The sequence below is a fragment of the Phocoena phocoena genome, chromosome 2, assembly GCF_963924675.1.
Source record: "Phocoena phocoena chromosome 2, mPhoPho1.1, whole genome shotgun sequence".
Lineage (NCBI taxonomy): Eukaryota > Metazoa > Chordata > Mammalia > Artiodactyla > Phocoenidae > Phocoena > Phocoena phocoena.
In genome coordinates, this window is record NC_089220.1 from 170,838,260 (window position 1) to 170,858,177 (window position 19,918).

At 45.1% G+C, this 19,918-nt stretch overlaps 1 protein-coding gene across 1 annotated transcript in view; it reads right to left on the reverse strand.

Moving 5' to 3' along the window:
* NMT2 (N-myristoyltransferase 2) overlaps nt 1–19,646 on the reverse strand; it is a 55,993-nt gene extending 36,347 nt beyond the window's left edge. Inside the window, exon 1 of the mRNA XM_065870981.1 lies at nt 19,537–19,646. Coding sequence (XP_065727053.1) covers nt 19,537–19,646 — 110 coding nt within the window. The remainder of the gene's footprint in view (nt 1–19,536) is intronic.
* Between the last annotated feature and the right edge of the window lie 272 nt (nt 19,647–19,918).

Consider the following 19,918-nt stretch of genomic DNA (forward strand, 5'->3'; position numbering starts at 1 on the left):
AAATAAAGCCATTTGCAGCAACATGAATGGACCTAGAGATTATCATACTAAGTGCAGTAAGTCAGAAAGAGAAAGACAAATACCATATGACATCACTTATATGTGTAATCTCAAATATGACACAAATGAACCTACCTATGAAACAGAAACAGAATCATGGACATAGAGAACAGACACGTGGTTGCCAAGGGGGAGGGGGTTGGGGGAGGGCTGCGGTGGGAGGTTAGGGTCAGCAGATGTAAACTGTTATATATAGAATGGATAAACAACAAGGTCCTACTGTACAGCACAGAGAACTGTATTCAATATCCTGTGATAAACTATAATGGAAAAGAAAAAAAAGAATGTATATGTATAACTGAATCACTTTGTTGTATAGCAGAAATTCACACAACATTGTAAATCAACTACACTTCAAAAAAAAAAGATTTAGGCACGCTCAAAACCCAGTGCTCTTACCTCTTTCCCCACTAGAGTGTAAGCTGCCTAAGAACAGAAGGTCTCCCATTTCTTTAAAAAATGTGTGAAATAATAGAGAAAATATATATTCGTCTTTGACCCCAGTCCCTGGCACAGAGCTCCTAAAACCCTGGGAATTTCCTGGGAGCGAGCAGTGTCTATGGTTCCAGTGCGGTGCCTCTGCGTGGGCTCCTGGATGGTCACCACAAAGACCAAGCCATGATCAGAAGCCTGACATTTTCAGCTCCGTCCCCAGTTCTCCAGAGAGGGGAGAGGGGCTGGAAATGGAGTTAATGATCAATCATAAGCCTTCACAGAAGCCCCCAGAAGTGCAGGGTTCAGAGCGCTTCCAGGTTGGTGATCACGTGGAGGTGTCGGGAGGGTGGTGCCTGGACAGGGCATGGACACCCGTCCCCCGCACACCTCGCCCATCTGGGTGTTCATCTCCATCCTTTACCACGTTCTTTCACAATCAACTGGTGAACAGTAGAAAGTGTTTTCCTGAGTTCTGTGGATTCAAATTGATCGAATCCGAGGAGGGGATCTTAGGAAACTCCAATTTGTAGCTGATCGGTCAGAAGCACAGGTGACAACCTGGACTTAGCATTGGCATCTGAAGTGGGGAGAGGGCAGTCTGGCAGGACTGAGCCCTCAACCTGTGGGATCTGACGCCGCCTCCAGGCAGAAAGTGTCAGAATCGAGTTATATGGTAGGACCCCAGCCCGTGCTAGCGCTGCAGGAATGCTCCGTGTGGGGAGGCCCCGACGCCTGGTGTCCGAAGCGCTGAGGGTGACAGCAGTGAGAGTCAGGAGAACACAGAAGGAGAACTGGGGTTTTCCTACTCAGGTGAACACTATCTGTGCTCACCGATATTTCTGAATTCCCCTCCTGTGGACGTTCCAGAGGATGACACATACACTCCGCATCCCACCCCACCCCCCAAGTGAGAAAAGTAGGCCCAAGCAGGCTGAGCCAATGGAAGTTGAGGATGGAACAGGTGCTGCTGCCAGGTGAGAGCATGTGAGGGCCGCCACACCTTCTTCTTTGCTGACTTCCCCTCCCAGCGAGCCCCAGAGCCTTGTCAAGATGACGCATCGGGAGGGGATGGGCCTCCTTCAGTTGAGGCCCGAGAGGCCTCTGAGGAGTAGAGGTCCCCACGTGCTGCGTGTAGTGCCGGGGGAGACCACGTTTTGCTGACTTAACGTGACAGACTTGTGGGCTTGGTCTTTACCACTTAGAGGATCCCAAGGGCCAGCCTCATCACCCACAATCTACGTCACAGACAGACAGGCAGTTATTCACGTGTTAAAATCAGAAAACTTTGAGTTAAAGTAATTCATTCCTCTGCAGAGTCAAAGCATGAAAGCCATGTTCAATAGTGAGAAAAAGTGTTTAAAAGACAAGCGCATGAGCTATAGATTCGTGTTTCCCTCTTCTCCCTAATCCTGGAATAGAAACTCGTGTTCATTTTTGGAGATACGAGAAGACCCCGCCAAGTGGCACCCTCGTGGTCTAAAAACAGTAATGCGTTCCCACCCCCAAATGAGCAGTTTGTTTCCATCAGTAGAATCAAATCTGTACTATGTATTGTGATGTTTATGTTTAAAATCATCTAGTAGTTAAGGACTTCCATAAATATCTGACTAGCAATTGGGCTTAAACAAACATATCACAGCCAGATAGCAGAGCTAGAAATATGCCATGGATAGTATGGTTTTGTACATTCTCTGATTTGGGAGTCTGACTATCTCGGGTTTTCCTCCCTCAGTGTTCCCAGGGTTGGCACCTCATAAAGTGGTGAACTTGCTGTGCTGTGCTTATGATTTATGTGTGCATTCGTGTCAGTGTGTGCAGGGTACAGAAGAAAACTATTCCTATGTGTATCCCTAAGGTCGCTAATGATTTAATGCCTGACACTAGTAGATTTTTATAACAAGTGTTTGTTGAATGAATGAATAATCCTTGGGGTAGCTCAATCACACACTGCCAGGAAGTAGAATATCTCTGAAAGCTACAATTCTCCCTACCTGCATGGTAAAGTTGATTGCAGCCTATTATCATGTATTTACTGAGCCATCTAGTATGTGCTCCGCACTCTGCTGGGTGCAGGGGAAGGGTGGAAGGGTTCTAGCCTCAAAGAGACTAGAATTTGGGAATCAGAGCTGACAGGCATACCACTAGTCCCTCGCTACGACAACTGCAACCAAAAAAGATAATAACAAGTGTTGACGAGGATGTGGAGAAACTGGAACCCTCACACACTGCTGGTGGGAATGGAAAATGGTGCAGGCGCTTTGGAAACAGCCTGGCAGTTCCTCAAAATGCTAAACAAAGATTTACCACATGACTTAGCAGTTCCACTCCTAGGTCTACGACTAAGAGAAACGAAAATATTTGTGCACACAGTCACTTGTATACAGATGTTCATAGCAACATTCTTCATAAACTGCCCCAAAGTATAAACCATCCAAATACCCATCAACTACAAATGAATAAAGAAAATGTGGTATATCCATATAATAAATATTAATTCAGCAATAAAAAATTGTAAATAAAAAAAAGTATTGATACATGCAACAACATGGATGAGCTGTGAAAACATTACACCAAATGAAAGAAGCCAGTCACAAAGAAGGGATGCGGGGTTTCAGTCTGGGGTGACGAAAATGTTCTAAAACTGATTGCGGTGATAGTTGTACAACTCTGTGAATATACTGACAGCCACTGGATTGTACACTTTAAATGGGTGAATCACAGGGTATGTGGACTATATCTCATCAAAGCTGTTGAAAAAGTGGCAGGTGAAATTCCTGTCCCCGGGGGGGTGATAAGATGCTGCAAAGGGCTCAGGATAATAGAGGAAAATCCCAGCTCAAGAGGATCCTTCTTCGAAATGTGATGAAGAAAAAGATTCAGACTCTAAGTGCCTGAGGCTGATTACTAAGTCCCAGACGTTTAACCATGGAAATCACGCAGCCCTTTTACAAAGATCTCTTGCCTCTTTAAGAACAGAAGTTCCATTTCCCACCTCCCCAAGAATTCGTACAAAAAATCCATAAGGAAAAGCCTCTCCATTTTGCTACCCCAGGAAGGAAAGATACTTCCGTCTGTGCCTAAAGAGAATCTTTGGCACATTCAAACCCCAAGTGCAAACCAACAAACTCCTTGTCAGCCACAGAAATGTCAAACTAAATTTAATAAGCACATCCAGGAAATCTCTTCAAAGATATATTCAGGGATTCTGCAGACAGGACTTAATGGAATGAGCAAAGTAACACATTTTACAGGAAACTGTAAACGTTTTACAGTTGCCCCAGGAGAAACGAGTGAGAGAGAGACCGCCAGCTGCCCACAAAGATCCATCTCCCCTTCGTCCGGGTGCTCACAGCGTGTCAGCGAGACCACACTTCCCCACCGCTGGCAGTCAGGTGCGACCATGTGGCTGAGTCCCAGCCAGCGGGATGGGAGTGGACGCGAGCCTGCCGCTTCCTGCTGGCCCGGACAGGCTCCGGGTCTGCTCCTCCAGGCTCCCCCTCCCCTGGGCCGACTGAAGGCAGGTGTAGGATGAGACAGTAGAGGACGGCAGAGCCACGTGACAGGAGGAGGCAGCCTCTGATGGACAGGATAAAGGGAAGTTCCCTCGCCATCCACTTGAACACCTGTCTGGGACTGTCCCATCAATACGGAAAAAAATTGGGACTTCCCTGGTGGTCCAGTGGTTAAGACTCCGCGCTTCCACTGCAGCTGGTGTGGGTTCCATCCCTGGTCGGGGAACTAAGATCCCACGTGCCGCATGGCGTGGCCAAAAAAAAAAAAAAGGAGAGAACTTCCATCATGTTGCGCAGTGACACCACGGGGTCACCAGAGGGTCCACCATAGGGTTACAGCAGCTTAGCCTGTCGTAACTAATACATTAATTTTAAGAGTTCGATTCACAGTATGCAAACCTCAAAGATAAGAAAAAATTTAGATTTCACAGGATTCCACCAGAGAGATCACTTAGCTCCTCCCCACAAGGACCATTAGTAGTTTGATATTATAATCATTTTACAAAATTTTCCCCCTTGATTTCCAACTTGCTGCATAGAAAATGGCGGGATTATAGGCGATTTTAATCGCTGTTGTATTTTCATGCATTTTCTAAGTTGTCTATAAAAACCACAATGCCTCTGCAACTAAAACATTATCAAGATACACCAGAGCTCAAGAACAGATAAATAGATCAAAGAAATGGAGTAGACAGACCAGTTACAACTCACAGCATACAAGAACTTGATATATGACAATGATTACATAATGAATCAGTAGTGAAAACATAAAGTTTTAAATAAATAGTATCAGAAAAACTGACTTTCTATACAGAAAAAATTAACTTAGTTTGCTACTACCCAAGAATCACAAACAAAAACAAATTCCAAATAAGTTAAATACCCAAACGCGGAAAACAAAACCAAAGGCAGTGATTAAGGCAATGATTAAGACCGAAGGCAGTTATTTTTGTTGGTTTTGCTAACATCTATCCATGCCTAGTACAGCGTCTGGCATATATGGTCAAATAAATATCTGTTGAATGAATAAGCAGAAAAATGACAATAACTTCATAATATCAGTGAAGAAAAGAATTCCTTAAATAAGGACCCAAAAGTACAAACCGTAAGATAAAAAGGGGTAATTGACTACATCAAAGTTAAATATTTTGTGGCAAAGTGATTATAGACAAAATTTTTAAACTACAGAAGTAGGGGAGGTATTTATAAAGCACGTGATAAAATATTAAGTCAGAACATATAAAAAGCTCTTTTCCCATTCACATTTTATCTCCAGCATAGTATAGACCGGCAACATAATATCCTGGTCAGGACTGCAGGCATTAGCTAGATTCAGACCACCTGGTTTTGAATCCTGGCTCCACTACTTCCTAGCTGTGTGACTTGGAATATTTTACTTAACCTCTCTGTGCTTCAGTTTCCATACCTGCAAAAGGATGAAGCTTTCAATGAATGGTGTTACAAAAATTGTCAGGATAAAATGAGCTAATACATTAGTTTCAATAGCTGTCAAAGAGAAATACTCAGTCAATGCTAGCTATTATTATGATTATCCTGCTTTACTTTTCTTCATATAACTTATCACTAGCTAAAAACGTATTATTTATTTATTTGTCTTCCTCTGACTAGAATATAAGATCCATAAGACAGCCTCTTCCATTGTATTCTTAGCACCTAAAACAGTGTCTGAGGTATAAAATAAATATTTGCTGGGTGAATGAGAAATCAATGTAAAAATCAATAGGAAGACAAAACACTGAGAGAAGAATGGGCTAAGGATACGAATAAATGATTCACAGAAGAGGAAACCCTAACAGCCAATAAACTTATGAAAGGGTGCTCAACCTCACCAGCAGCAAGGAAACTGAAAATGAAACCCACTTCAGATTCTACTTTTTATCCACTGACTCGCCAAACATTTTCAAGTCTAATAATATCAGAAGAATGTGAAGAAAGGTAATATTTATATAATGCTGGTACAAGCAATCTGGAAACAATCTGGCATCCCCCCATAACTATCATCCACATCATCACTATCACCATCACCATCACCACCACCATCAACATCACCACCATCATCACTCCCACCATCATTACCATCATCATCACCATCATCACCGTCATTGTCATCATCGTCATGGTCGTTGTCAGAGCAGCTAACACTTTAGTGCACTCACCGTGTAAGCACCTTAAATATATCTACCTTGTAAATTGTCACAACAACCTTGTGAGGTTAAGTCCTACAATTATAGTTAATCCCATTTTATAGAAGAGGAAACTGCAAGACATAGAGGTTAAGTAACTTGCTGAAAATCACAGCTAAATAATGGCAGAGCCAAGGACTCAAATCAGCCAATCAGGCTCCAGGATTCAGGTAAATACTTCAATATATCGTCTCTTATTTATGCGTTTCCACTGGATGAATATCTACTTAGATATTTATTGGCAATCTTGAGATCTTCTTTGGGGAATGACCTCCTCTTTTGTGAACATTTTTTTTTTTTTGCGATACGCGGGCCTCTCACTGTTGTGGCCTCTCCCGTTGCGGAGCACAGGCTCCGGACGCGCAGGCTCAGCGGCCATGGCTCACGGGCCCAGCCGCTCCGCGGCATGTGGGATCCTCCCGGACCGGGGCACAAACCCGCGTCCCCTGCACACACAAACCCGAAGCCCCTGTGAACACTTTTTATTAGCCTAGTTGTCTTTTTTTGAATGGTAACAGATCTTCAGTGTGTGTGTGTGTGTGTGTGTGTGTGTGTGTGTGTGTGTGTGTGTGTGTTTGGGATACCAAATCACTTTATTTAGAGGGAAATGCACTACCCAGGAGAGAAAATACATGAGGCAGTTTCAGCACAGTTTATGAAAAAGGTAACCCAAAGCAGCATCACAGTGCCCAGGTGATGGAAAAGAACTCACAGCCACAGCTGCAGGGCAGGTGGCTGCGGCAGACTCAAACTCTCCTGGGTACTGGCCACAGGCTGTTCTCATGCTGGACTGGGGCACCCATCTGATACAAGCTGATCACCCGGCCACCCAACTCAAGAACGGATTTTATCTATAGTTCAGGTTCTTGAAGGCCCACGAGTGAGTCTGTTTTGTCAGTGGCTCATGTGTGCGACTCCAGTCACGACTTCTTCACCCGCTTCCTGCACAAGCGTGATGCACAGTCCAGAGCAAGAAGCTAACCTTGCCACTGTCATCACCTGGCTTTGTCACGGTCTGACCTCCAGCAGGATTTCAGCCACCTCTTCAACGCGGGAGCTTCATCCCTTGCTCTGTACCTTCCTTCCCCTCCTGGGGCTGATGGAGGAAACACCTGTCAGAAGTTCTTTAAAGCCACATCATCTCTGGTCAAAGCAGTACGTCACGGAGAAGCCCTTGGAGGGTTCCGAGCTCAAAGCTGCCCTAGAAGTTTATGATCAGTGAGGGGCAGAAACCTGACAATGATCCTTATCATTATAAAGGTCAGCCAAGGAGGCAGGCAGCAGTAGCTACTGAGGCTGGAGCATTGGGTAGAGGTCACGGTAGGACCAGCCAACAATTCCAGTATTTCCATGGGTGTCAGCAGCAGAGGGTGGCTGGCTCCCGGCAGTGGCTGACCAATAAGCCCTGAGCAATCCGGGCCCAGCCGGAGTAGGACCTAGATGATTCCCTTTGCTAGCTTCTGGTCTAGAGTTTGCTAACCAATTCCCCTTTATTAGAGATTGGGCTGTTTCCAAGGTTTTAGTTCTTTTCCCTCTTACTATAATCTAAATGTGGGAAAATACGTTCTCTCTCATTAGCCTTCTCTTTCCACAAGTATTTCATTATTATTCAACACATTTGGGGCCTACTTCCCATAAAAACCCAATTCTAATAAGAGTTAATGTTAACTCATCATAAAATTTTATCAATACTCATTGGCCAGAAACCAGTCTAGCGTGAAATTTAGTTTGTGAAGTAAGACCTGTCTTTGCAGATTATCCAAGATCAGAATAAAGGACGAAATATGTAAACTGCTCCTAAAAATTGTTTGGATATCTTTAAGATCACTACATGTAACTGAAAAACTACATTCAAATTGCCCAGCTATTCCACAAGCAAATTTCTTAAAGGCTTACTTCCTTGCATCTTAGGTAAAACTGTTCCAAAAGATAAAATGTTGAACAAAACAAGCAGAAAAATCAAGTTTTCTAAAAAGGTTGAGCTTGTTGGCAGAGTATAACCTTCAAGACAGTCTAGATTAGTGAAAAACTACCCTATTTCCTACAGTCTTTTCTTACTCACGCTCACAAATGTTTTTCTGATAGAAGAATAGCCCATTCACACTAGCTCCTACTTCTATGACTTTTCTCATATCTGGGCCTTTCAGAGTTTACTGAAGGAAGATGATTAACAAGTTAAAAAAAATGTTTTTTTTCTGGCTGAGATTCATTTCAATATTGTATTAGCGCTGTTATAGATAATAAGATTAATGTGTCAGCAAAGTTCACAATTCAGTGTGCTTTTCAAATGATATTCCTATTTATGAATTATCTTGCTAAATCCAATACTCATTTTTTACTCTCTCTTTTGTATATTCCAATGCTGCCCATGGACCTACTCAATTCTTTCATTAAATGAACGTTCCAAATGAACGTGGCAAAATATTAGGCTTCCCTCTCCCCTAGAAAAATCTGGTGAAGAAGTAAGGGGCAAGACATGCCCGGCGGGGAAGGCAAATCACTGTCTCAGGCGGTTACATCTGCGAGGAGGGGCCAGGAGGCGCCAACAGCAAGAAGGTGATGGTCAAATCCCATCTAGGCTGGAGGGATTCCAGGGACCCATGGCTCCGAAGGGGTAGAAACACCGGAACAGAGAAAACACCAGCTCGACCTCGAGTGGAAGGGCTGAGCGATGGTTCTGGGATATGGGACCAAGTACAAAGGCCAGAAACGGGATGCAGAGAAAACATGATATCAGTGGACAGTCAAGGGTCAGAGGCCAAGCAGAGGTCGCACAGGTGTCTCTCTTCGCCAGGAATCACAAAGGTGGACTTGGAGTCCTCAAATACAAAGGACAGGACCTCCCGGATCCAGAAGGGAGCCAGAGGTCACGGTCCACTTGGCGGTGGCAGAGGAAAGAGACAAGGACATTTTTTAAAAGCACAAGCAAATGCAAACTATTATATACAGAATGGATAAACAACAAGGTCCTCCTGTAGAGCACAGGGAACTGTATTCAATATCCTGTGACAAACCACAATGCAAAAGAATACGAAAAAGAATATGTATAACTTTGCCATACAGCAGAAATTAAAACAACGTTGCAAATCAACTATACTTCATTAAGATAAATTAAGAAAATAAAATAAATGTAAAAGGCACAGAAACACCCCAGGGCTCAGAGAAAGTGTCTAATAGAGAAAGAACAGCCGGCAGTGCCTAGAAGTACAGCTTAAAAGTGGGACAAGCCAGGAGGTGGGCAGGACAGGGATCTCTCTTCTGCCTACATTTATCTTGCCCCCTGACCTTTGGGCTATGGAAGCAGAAAGTCAATCCAAGGAGCTCTGGGGGCTTGACAGCACCCATGGCACAAGGTCTGTGGTCCTTATCCCTGAGGGTAGGGACCAGGCCCAGGACCACGTGTGTACTTGTTAAATCCCTGTTAGATTTGAGAGCCAAATGCTTCAATTTCCCGACAAGACACTCCTACCCAGAGAGATGCACTGACCAGTATTCCAACATCCAACTGAGGGTGAGTGACAGGACTTTCTTGATTCCTGGTTTAATACTCATTTCCACACACCACACCACCTCCTTAAAACTTGTTATCTGGAAAGCTTTTAAAGATATTTATGAAGAAATATTCTGGAGAAGTGCTATACACATCCTAGGATACTCATTTCAGCGCTGTCTGTTAGCACAAAAGATTGGAAACAATCTCATGATCTATGAACAGGGGACAGATTAAATGAGAAATGGGACATCCATTCAACAATGGCATGCAGCCTTTTAAAAAATGAGGTTGGGGGAATTCCCGGTGGTCCAGTGGTTAGGACTCCACACCTTCACTGCCGAGGGCCTGGGTTCAATCCCTGGTCAGGGAACTAAGATCCCACAAGCTGTGCAGAACGGCCCAAAAAATAAATAAAAAATGAGGGTGGTCTGTGGGTTTTGATATATAATATATATGCAAGGATTTCCAAGATACACTGTTAGGTGAAAAATCAAGGTGCAGCAACGGAACGACACATTCCCACTGCTGGTGAATGTCCATGCACACGTAAGCATGCCCATGCACGCATGCACCTGCCCCGCATCCTTGTACGTGTACAGAATGCCACCAGGAGGACGTGCCAAGAACTGGCATCAGGAGCTGCTCACAGGGAGGGAAGCTCAGGGCTGGCAGAGTGAGACTTCCTTTTCACTGGATACCCTTTTTGTGCCTTTTGAAGTTTGTACCATAGGCTCATACTACCTATTCGAAAAATAATAATTAAAAAAGGTGTCTACAAAAGCAAAGGTAATATACAGATGTTCTATTAGTTAGTGTACAGGTCGAGCTGTGCGGGTCGAGTCCCAAAATAACAGCAGCATGGGACACAGAAGCCCACGTCACGCTCACAGGAAAGTCTCGCTTCCCTCAGTGGGGAAGTTCTGCCGGAAGAAGATCCTTCACCTGCTCTCGGCCATCCCCAGGATCCCTGGGATGTGTGCCGGGCTCACCTGGTCCATGGAGACTTACCATCTCAAACAAGCACACCCTGGCCCTGCTCCTTTGGAAGAAGGGGCCACTAACGGCCTCGGCCACTGGGACCCAACAACAGGAGACTGAACAGACGAGGATATTCTATTATCTCCACAGAGTCATATGACGGACTAGCCAGCCAGTTCCCGTGACTCCGGAGAAGGCTCTGTAACACCCTGGAAAGATGGTCCTGGCACATCAAGTGACAAACAGGAATTTCCAGTACCAGAGGAGCAGTATATTTGCATTTTTGTAAATATATATGAATTGGAAAATGTGTAAACGAATATGCCAAGTCATTGTCTTTTTGCTTGGTGATACATTCTAATGTTCCATTTTAGAAATGATGCATTTTTGCAAAAAGGTTTTTTTAAAAACTTCAACTGGAAAAATAAAAAAGGAACTCTGCTTTCAGGGGCTCTTTCTTCGGTTTCTTTAAAATGTTAATAAATACCCACGGGCAGTAAAGAGCAAGTATCTACCCCACCGCCAAATACTAAATGAAGAAATTGTGGGAAAGTATCATAGTAACTGAGTTGCCATCTTTCTCTGGGAAAGCAGTATATGAACTTGACCATGGAGTGAACGCAGAATAGAGGAGCCCATATTCCCCCGGCGTGTGCGTTCAAGCCAGCAATAGAAGTGCAATGTGCTTACAAAACAGAATTTGCAAAGGTAAATCCCAGCTCAGCTTGGGGCCCGCACCGGGTGACCATGTGCTGGGTTCTCTCCCGTGACAGGCCACCAACTGAGAGGAACTCAAAGCGTCACCGAGAAGCGCTACCCGTGGCGGGCGCTCCACAGGCCGGGCCGTGGAGCTGGGGTACCGGGTACTGAGGGGCTGACGCGGCTTCCTCCAGCAGTGCTACCACCCAGAGATGTTCAGTAACCGGATTCCTAAGCCCACGTTGCTTCTTACAAAAATCTGACTTGGTGGAGGCGTGAACGACAGCAGTGCGGGAGGGAAAGGATGCTGGCGTGTGACAGGCTACTGTGGGCTACATGGAACTCGAACCAGAAAGGAGAAGAGACAGCCAGAAAAGAAGCATTGAAGAAAAAGGATCTTATTGCAACTACTGATGCTATCATTAAACGCAGTCCTTTGACAAGACCAAAAGACAAACTCCGGAAGGGTCTTCTATAATCGAGGTGCAATGTCTTTTAAAACAAAGAAATATATGCATTTATTTCCTTTTAAATTCACTGACATTTATTAGGTTGGCCCAAAAGTTCATGTGGGTTTTTCCATCACATCTAACGGAAAACCCAAAGGAACTTTCTGGCCAACCCAATAGTATGCCCATTACGCTGGTGAATCTTGGCTCCAGAGGCACTGAAGCTGGTAATCTACAACATATGGGGGGATGAACTTGAAACATTATCAAACAAACTGCTCTGTATTGAGAGTCCACTAGACCACGCAGCTTGTGAACAGGCAGGGGTCGGACAGTCAGACAGCAAGAGGCCCCAAGACCTAAATCTGAATCCAAGATGTGGCCTGGGCAAGTTATTTAAACCTGGAGAGGCCTTAGTCTCCTCACCTGTTATTATAATGATTCAGTGAGAAAAAAAAAATGTATATACAAGGAAAGAAGCCCATAGCAGGAGGAGTTCAAAAGATGAGCTATCATTTTCCCATGCTGGGTCCTATACAGCAAAGAGCACAACTAAGAATGCCACAGTCCACATCCTTCAAAAGCAGAATTAGGAAAAGGAAATCCTTCACGTCTTCATAATGCACACAGGGGAACATCTTTTAAGTTAGAAGTTAGCCTGTCAGTGAAGATGGGGAACCACTGGAATCCACTCAAGTGACCTTTATGAAGCTACCTATGTGTGCAATTCCCAGATACTACAATGATTGGGGTCTGTGTGAGCAGACAGGTAGACACATGTCTCGTGTTCTATAGGCATGTTTTGAGGTGCCAGCCTTGTTTATTATCTCCTTCTCTGAAAACTACTTTGATTCCAGACCTCCCTGAAGACCTGGCCCTAAATGGCCATGTTGTACCACGTGACAACCCCCTCCGGCTGCCGGCTCACCCTCCGCCACCCCTGCCTGGACTCAGCCTGCTGGTAGCAGACTGATGGAGGGAAGGCTAGACAGACAGACAGACCCGCCTTCCTGACCTGCTGGTCCTCAATTCTAATAAATTTCAGCCATGCTTTATTTCAAGACAACCTACTGTATGTGTAAAATAAAATCTTTTATGTGAGCCAGTGTGTAGATGTTACACATACATGTTAAACAAGAGACACCAGGAGTTCTTTGGAGGTCCAGTGGTTAGGACTCAGCGCTTTCACTGCTGAGGGCGTGGGCTCAATCCCTGGTTGGGGAACTAAGATCCCACAAGCTGCGTGGTAAGGCCAAAGGAAAAAAAAAAAAAAAAAAAAGAAGAGAGAGACACCAAAAACTCTGTTCCCACCTACAACGCACCATGTGACCCTGGAGAAGTCACTTACCTAGGAGCCAGAGCTTCCTTCCTGTAAAACAAGGGTTTGCCTGAGAAGATGGCTGGGAGACAGAGCGACTGGTGGAAAGGCACGTGTGAAGGATACACTCAGTAAGGGTCCCAGGGCCTTCGCCAGGGGTTGTCACCCTCAGTGCTAATGACCAGAGAAGGTGTCATGAAAGAAAGCACACCGGAGCTGGACCTTGAACTTGGAGAAGAGGCAGAGGTCAGAGGATTAAGAGACCACTCTCAGAGGGACACTGAGGGAGGCTGTGGCCTATGGGGGGAGCAGAGGATGGACGCCAGTAAATCCCTTTGGTGAACAATGATGTCTGACATTGAGTTGGAAGTTGTTTTCTGCCCTAGGCTATAATCAAATCCCTGCACTCTTGATTCACTAAAGCTTCAGCAAATGCTGTGCAGGACAACCCTGTATTAGTGGTTCCTGCCAGGGGAGGGGGATGAAAGAGAGCTGACTGGATTCCACCAGGGTCAAAGGTCTGGGGAGAAATGCTATAGGACCCAAAGCATTAGGAGCTAGTGATGGGGCAGCTGGGGCCACATGGACATGCTGGAGAACCACGAAAACCTCGGTCCCCACGAGACCGCCACAAATACGTATGAGCTTGAGCCATTTTGTTAGATATTAAAGAAAAAAGTGATCCTGGAAAGTTAAAGGATGTGGAAACACTTGAGTTTTAGGAAAATTGGAAGAAAAATCCTACCAGCTTCTAGACTAAAAACAAGTCAAAACAAAGAAAAAGAATACAGCTACCTATAAAAGAAAGAGAAGAAGACTGGCAGAGAAACATCTGTTCCACTAAATGCTAGAAGATAATAAAACAATGTTTCTGGAGTCTGAAGGAAAACGATTATCACACAATTACACTTACACCCAGACTCTGGTTCATGCGTGAGAGCAAAAAGAGGCATCTTCAGACATATAAGAAGTTAGAAAATATATCATCCACCTACTCTAATAAAAAAATTAAGGGAGAAAATAATCAAAGAAGAAAAGGAGGGGGTGTAGTTTATAAGAAATAGTGGTAAGCAATGAAAACAGTAATGGAGTCAGGAAAGTTTAAGAAGTTTTTGATACTATGGATGTGACTGTAATGTTAATAGTTAAGAAAAAAACTTTAATATGACATAAGGGCAAAAATAAAAGAAGGCACACGGAATTGAAATTTCAGATTATTTCAGCAAAATCTAGGACATGTAAAGGAAGGAGAAATCCAAACATCCTACATGGTTCGTCTTGTTTGGTAGTACACAGAATATTTTGGACATTGGTTAATTTTTGACATTGATAGAGAAATACAGAAAAAAAGCAAGCTTGCTTGAACTTTAATGATAATTCCTAGAAGAAGAAAAATAGGATATAGAGCTCCTAAACCACTAGAAGGAGGAAAAAAAAAAGGAAGAATGGAAACTTGACATATTCTGCAAAACACAAGAATAAGGAAATATTTTGAGTACTGAGAAGGCTTAAAAAATTCAAAGGCAGGATATGATCTGAGCTGTCCAACACAATGGCCATGACCCACATGGGGCTATTAAATTTAAATGAATTTAAAATGAATAAAATTTAAAAGTCGTCTCCTAAGTCACACTGGTCACAAGTGGCCAGTGACCTCTGTATTGGACATTTCCATCACCGCAGAAAGGTCTAGCAGACAACACTCACAGTCAGTGCAAAATACAACGTAATATGAGTCTATGTAAAGTATGATCCTATTTATGCTAAATATACATTTATATATACATATAAACAGATAAATATAAATGCAAATTGTTAGTGGAAAGTAATAGATAACAAAAGCGTCTGTGTATAAAGTACGACCTTATTTATGTAAATATGTATGTAGGTGTATATATATATGTATATAAATATAAATAAGTCTGACTTGATTACACTGTCAATAGTGGTAGCTCTTAGAAATGAGATGATGGGGGCTTTTACTCTCCATATATTTTACTGTATTTTTTTTTTTTTTTTTCTTCAGTATGTGGGCCTCTCACTGCTGTGGCCTCTCCCGTTGCGGAGCACAGGCTCCGGACACGCAGGCTCAGCGGCCATGGCTCACGGGCCCAGCCGCTCCGCGGCATGTGGGATCTTCCCGGACCAGGGCATGAACCCGCGTCCCCAGCATCTGCAGGCGGACTCTCAACCACTGCGCCACCAGGGAAGCCCTGTTTGCATTTTTAATAAGCATATTTTACAGGACAATGAGTAAAAGTCATTTACATATTTTCAATGGGAGTAACCGCAAACCAACCAACCAACCTCCTTCTTGAACTTGGTACAGAACCTGGTTCCAACCCCAGGGTTAACCCAGTAACTAACTCGAACTCGTAAATATCTACTGTGTACACTCAGGTTAATAAACAATTTCAAGATGGCACAGTAGGTGGCCTATACTTGGAGACTTTCTAGAGTTTAGCCAAGCTCTGCAAGAAGTTTGTTCTGGGCCTCAGGGTGATGTCACCCTTTCAGATGTTAAGCCTGAACCGACATTTGATACTTTTAAATGTCATTCCCTAAACTGGGAGGTTGCTTGAGCAAAGGCTGTTAGCTCACCTTTCCATCTAGATTTTTATACTATTGATAACAGATCACGTTTCAGAGGAACAGCTCTGAATTAGCCCTTAAGTTTTCCAGGACAAGAAGAATCTCTGGAGAGTTACAGTAATTTTTTGCATCTTCCCACCGACTCTACAGTTGACTAAGGAGAAGTTCCCACTGCCCATCTCAACAACAGATAAAATCAGAACTAACAACACAGTGCACACAGAATAACTTCCATTTTTCCTCTTTAAATTGGGGGTAAGAAAAGAGAGGTTAGGGTCTCTATGCAAAGAATTCCAAAGTTTAAATTTTAATCTTTCCCAAATACCGATCTTTAATTTTTCTAAGAAAAATAACTTATTTAAAATGTCTGGGAATACCCCTCAAATACCAAAACTACTTCAGATCTACCCCAGGGAATAATTTGGTCATTTATCTGCCAACATAGGCACCTTCATATATGCTTATTTTATTCCCTATGTAAATATTCTTGGTAGCTGTCTCTATTCATCTCAGTGAATAATGAGGGCAAGGCTCTCTGCGTGAAAAGGAGATGAAACACATCAGTTCATCCAGGAACTATGCATTCTGCAAGCCAGTGTTGGTAAAGCAAGGAGAGAGATTTGCCAACTTGAATGCTAATTTCATGTAGGGCCAACTGTGTGCTCCCGTTTCCAGCATGGGGCAGTAACTATGTTTAATGCGGGGTAAGCAGGCTAAGAGATAAAGACCAGGACCCACTCTATTTTACAAACGGAGAAGACGCAGATCAACGGGGCAAGGAGAAGAAGACAAGTGAAGGTAATTCTTACCTATGTAGACAGATTACCTTAGAACATTTTTTTGTGTGTGGGGGGGGGGGGGCCCACGCTGCGCGGCAGGCAGGACCTTAGCTCCCTGACTAAGGATTGAACCCGTGTCCCCTGCAGTAGAAGTGCAGAATTCTAACCACTGGACCGCCAGTCCTACCTTAGAACTTTTAATATGCTTTAAAGTTTTCAAGATCCCTCAAACGCTTTACAAAGACACACTTCCCCTAACTGTAAATCATGTGCTCAAGCAATATTTAAAGCATGTTTCTCGGTAATCCTCTGTCGGTCTACTTCTAATTGCTGCATATCGTTTGAAGATAATAAAGCTACACTTTTTTGAATTTAGTCTTGCTAATTAAAATGGACAATCCCTGCCCTCCCCCATGATTTTTGGAATTCATGAAATCTGGGTAGTGTTGTGCCACTTTCATACTTGGGTGGACCAAAAAGTTAAACGAAGAGCACATTTTCCACAAAAAATAAGATACAGAGATAGTGAGATGCAAGTATTTTATAATATGTCAGCCATTGCTTTTAACTGAACAAAAGTCATATTTCATTTATGGACTTCTGGCATTATCCACAAAATGAAATACCTGTTTTAACTCATAAAATAAAATTCTACAAAAATGGAAGAAAAGCATACACAGTAGTATTTACATTGTGCGGACAAAAGAGTCTAATTTGGTAATTTCCTTTTCCCTGAGGCTCCAGTTTTAATATGTCTAAGACAGCCAGTAAATACATTATACTCAATAGTGTGGGTGAATTAATTCTTATAGGCCACAAGGGTACTATTTAGTAAATGACTACTTTGTGCACTGACCCATACCTAATGGCCTCAAAGTGATAACTCACCTTTAAAAGGTAAAGTGTGTACATACCCATTCCTCCAAAGCCTCATTATTTGTCACCTGATTAAACTGGTGGAATGAAGAGGCCAGGTGTCAAAAAGAGGAGTCTTTCAAATTTTAACATTTACAAACTTGAGCAACTTAAGAAAAAAATCTAGGTTTCCACTGAGCCGTATCGTCAGTACCCGAGCCAAATAAAACACAATTACTCCCCCAAATTTGGCACACAGCATCTGAATTCAAATCCAGAAAAGAAGTCCAACTAGCACAGCAACTTGGATTTTCACTAATCTCCTTACATTTTAATAGACTACAATAAACCCATTACAACCATTTCTTCCTTCTACAAGCTGAAATCATGTTATCTGTTCCTGGTGAAAACCTTTCAGTCCACTGAGCAGCTCTAATTTTGAGTAACTGTGCTAACATATAATTAATGTGCCCATGTACAAAACTGAAAATGTCTGAAGAAGGCATGGAGATGCTTCTGGGTGCTAATCTGGGAACTTCGCACAGCCTCCTGCAAGCTTCCCGGGGGGCAGGTCCTGATCAATGGGTACACAGATGAGTAATTCTCTGTACCATGGACATTCTTGACTGTATAAGCAAAGAAGTACATAATCAAACCTTCCAAAGGATGAAGAACAACAAACAGACATTACAGTGGAGAAGGCAGACATCCAGGGCCTTTGCCAGAAAGACAGGAGCTAAAGTTTTTGGGTAATGCAACATATTTGCATCTGGGCCCATTGCTGGCACCAGGGCCACTGTTTCAATAACATATCTATATTTAACTACCTATCACAGACAAATTTCTATCACTGCACAAACAGAAGTCGAGCTCAGATGTCTGCAGAATTTCCTTTCCTCTCTCAAAAAAAAACATTCTAGACCAGACTGATAACATTCTGTACTTGCAGCTGCCACTGAAAAATATTCATGCCAATGAAAGATACATTTAGTCAGCTTTTCTTTTTCTTGATCTTTTAATATTTTATAACACATTAAAGCTCAAAGTTCCTTTCTTAAACAAATCTTCAAGCAGACGTTAAATAGAATGCAAATACTTTACACTTTAAATCATCAATCATTTAAAGAATCCTCTCCATGAACTGAATAAATAAGCCATCTGTGACTACGGCCTCCCTATCATGTTTTTAAGCTGACCCACTTCTTCCCCGGTCACCATGGTTTGTAAAATCTCACTTCTAAGGGGATGAGTGCTCGGTGCCAGCTCATAGTTCGCATTCAACTCGGTAAAACGGTAACGTAAACCCCAGGCAGCATTTAAAATGACCTCCTCTACCTACAAAAACAGAACTTCAATACCCTCCCCCCCCCCACCGGAAGCAATCTTTTCTCCAACCGGAGAGCAAATCAAGTCTGCGAGGGAGAAAATGAGCCAGTTAAAGGAGGAAGAAACCTGATCAGGTGTTAAAACGCATGGCTCTGGACATCAACCAGCAAGCAGGATCGGGTCCGGTCGGCGGGAGCTGCTCCCCAAGACTGAGCTGAAATCAAGGTCGGACCCGCTTCTAGAGATGGGACCCGCTCGGCGGCGGCGAACCTGCGCGTCCCCAGGAGCCTGGCCGGGACCCCCGGCGCCCCCGGCCCGGCCCGGCGCGGGGCGGGGCGGGGCGGCCGGGGCGGCACAACTTTCCGCAGCTCCCCGCCAGCGGCGCCGAAACGGGCAGGCGCGAATCTCAAGCCGCTCCCCGCCATCAGCGGCTCTTTTCTCCCGGTGGTGGTGGCGGCTGGGGGAGGGGTGGGAGGACTTCAGGAGAGGATGACAAGGAGCGGAGAGAGGAGGACCACTTCCCACCGGCCAGGCCGCCACAAAGGGAAGGGCGCCGCGCCCCCCTCGGTGTCACCGAGTCTCACGCCTGACGGGATGGGAACGCGCGAGGGCCGGCGGGCCGCGCGGCAGGTGACAGCGGCGTGGGGGGGTCCCCGCGCCTCCCCGCCCACCCGGGGCCTCGCCTCCGCCGCGCGGCTCCGCGAGCGAGACGCGCCCCCCGGACCTCCCGCCACCCGTGAGCCCCGCGAAAGCCACGCGGGTGGCCTCCCGCCGCTCAGCGGTGCGGCCGCCGCGCCCCGGAGCCGGCGCCCGCGAGGAGCCCCGGGCGCGCCTACCCCTTGGCGTGCTCCGTCTCCTCCTCATTGTCCCCGTCGATCCCGCACGTGTCCTGGTCGTCCAGCTCCAGGCTCTGCTGGCTTGCCGCGGACTCGCTGTCCTCCGCCATCGCGGCGGCGCGGGCTGGGGCGGCGCTCCGGGAAGCTGGCGCTGAGGGCCGGCGCAGCGGAGGCGGCGCAGCGAGCAGCTCCCTCTAGCGCCGCCCGCCGTCTCCTCAGAGCCCGAGCCGCAGGCGTGCCCGCCCCTCCTCGCCCCGCCCCTCCTCGCATGGCTCCGCCCCGCCCCCCGGGCCCGCCCCCTGCGGCCCGGTTGGGTGGCGGGCGGTCCGCGCGACCCCGCGGCCCGGGGTAGGGAGCGGGCGGGGCGGAGGGTAGTAGGGGT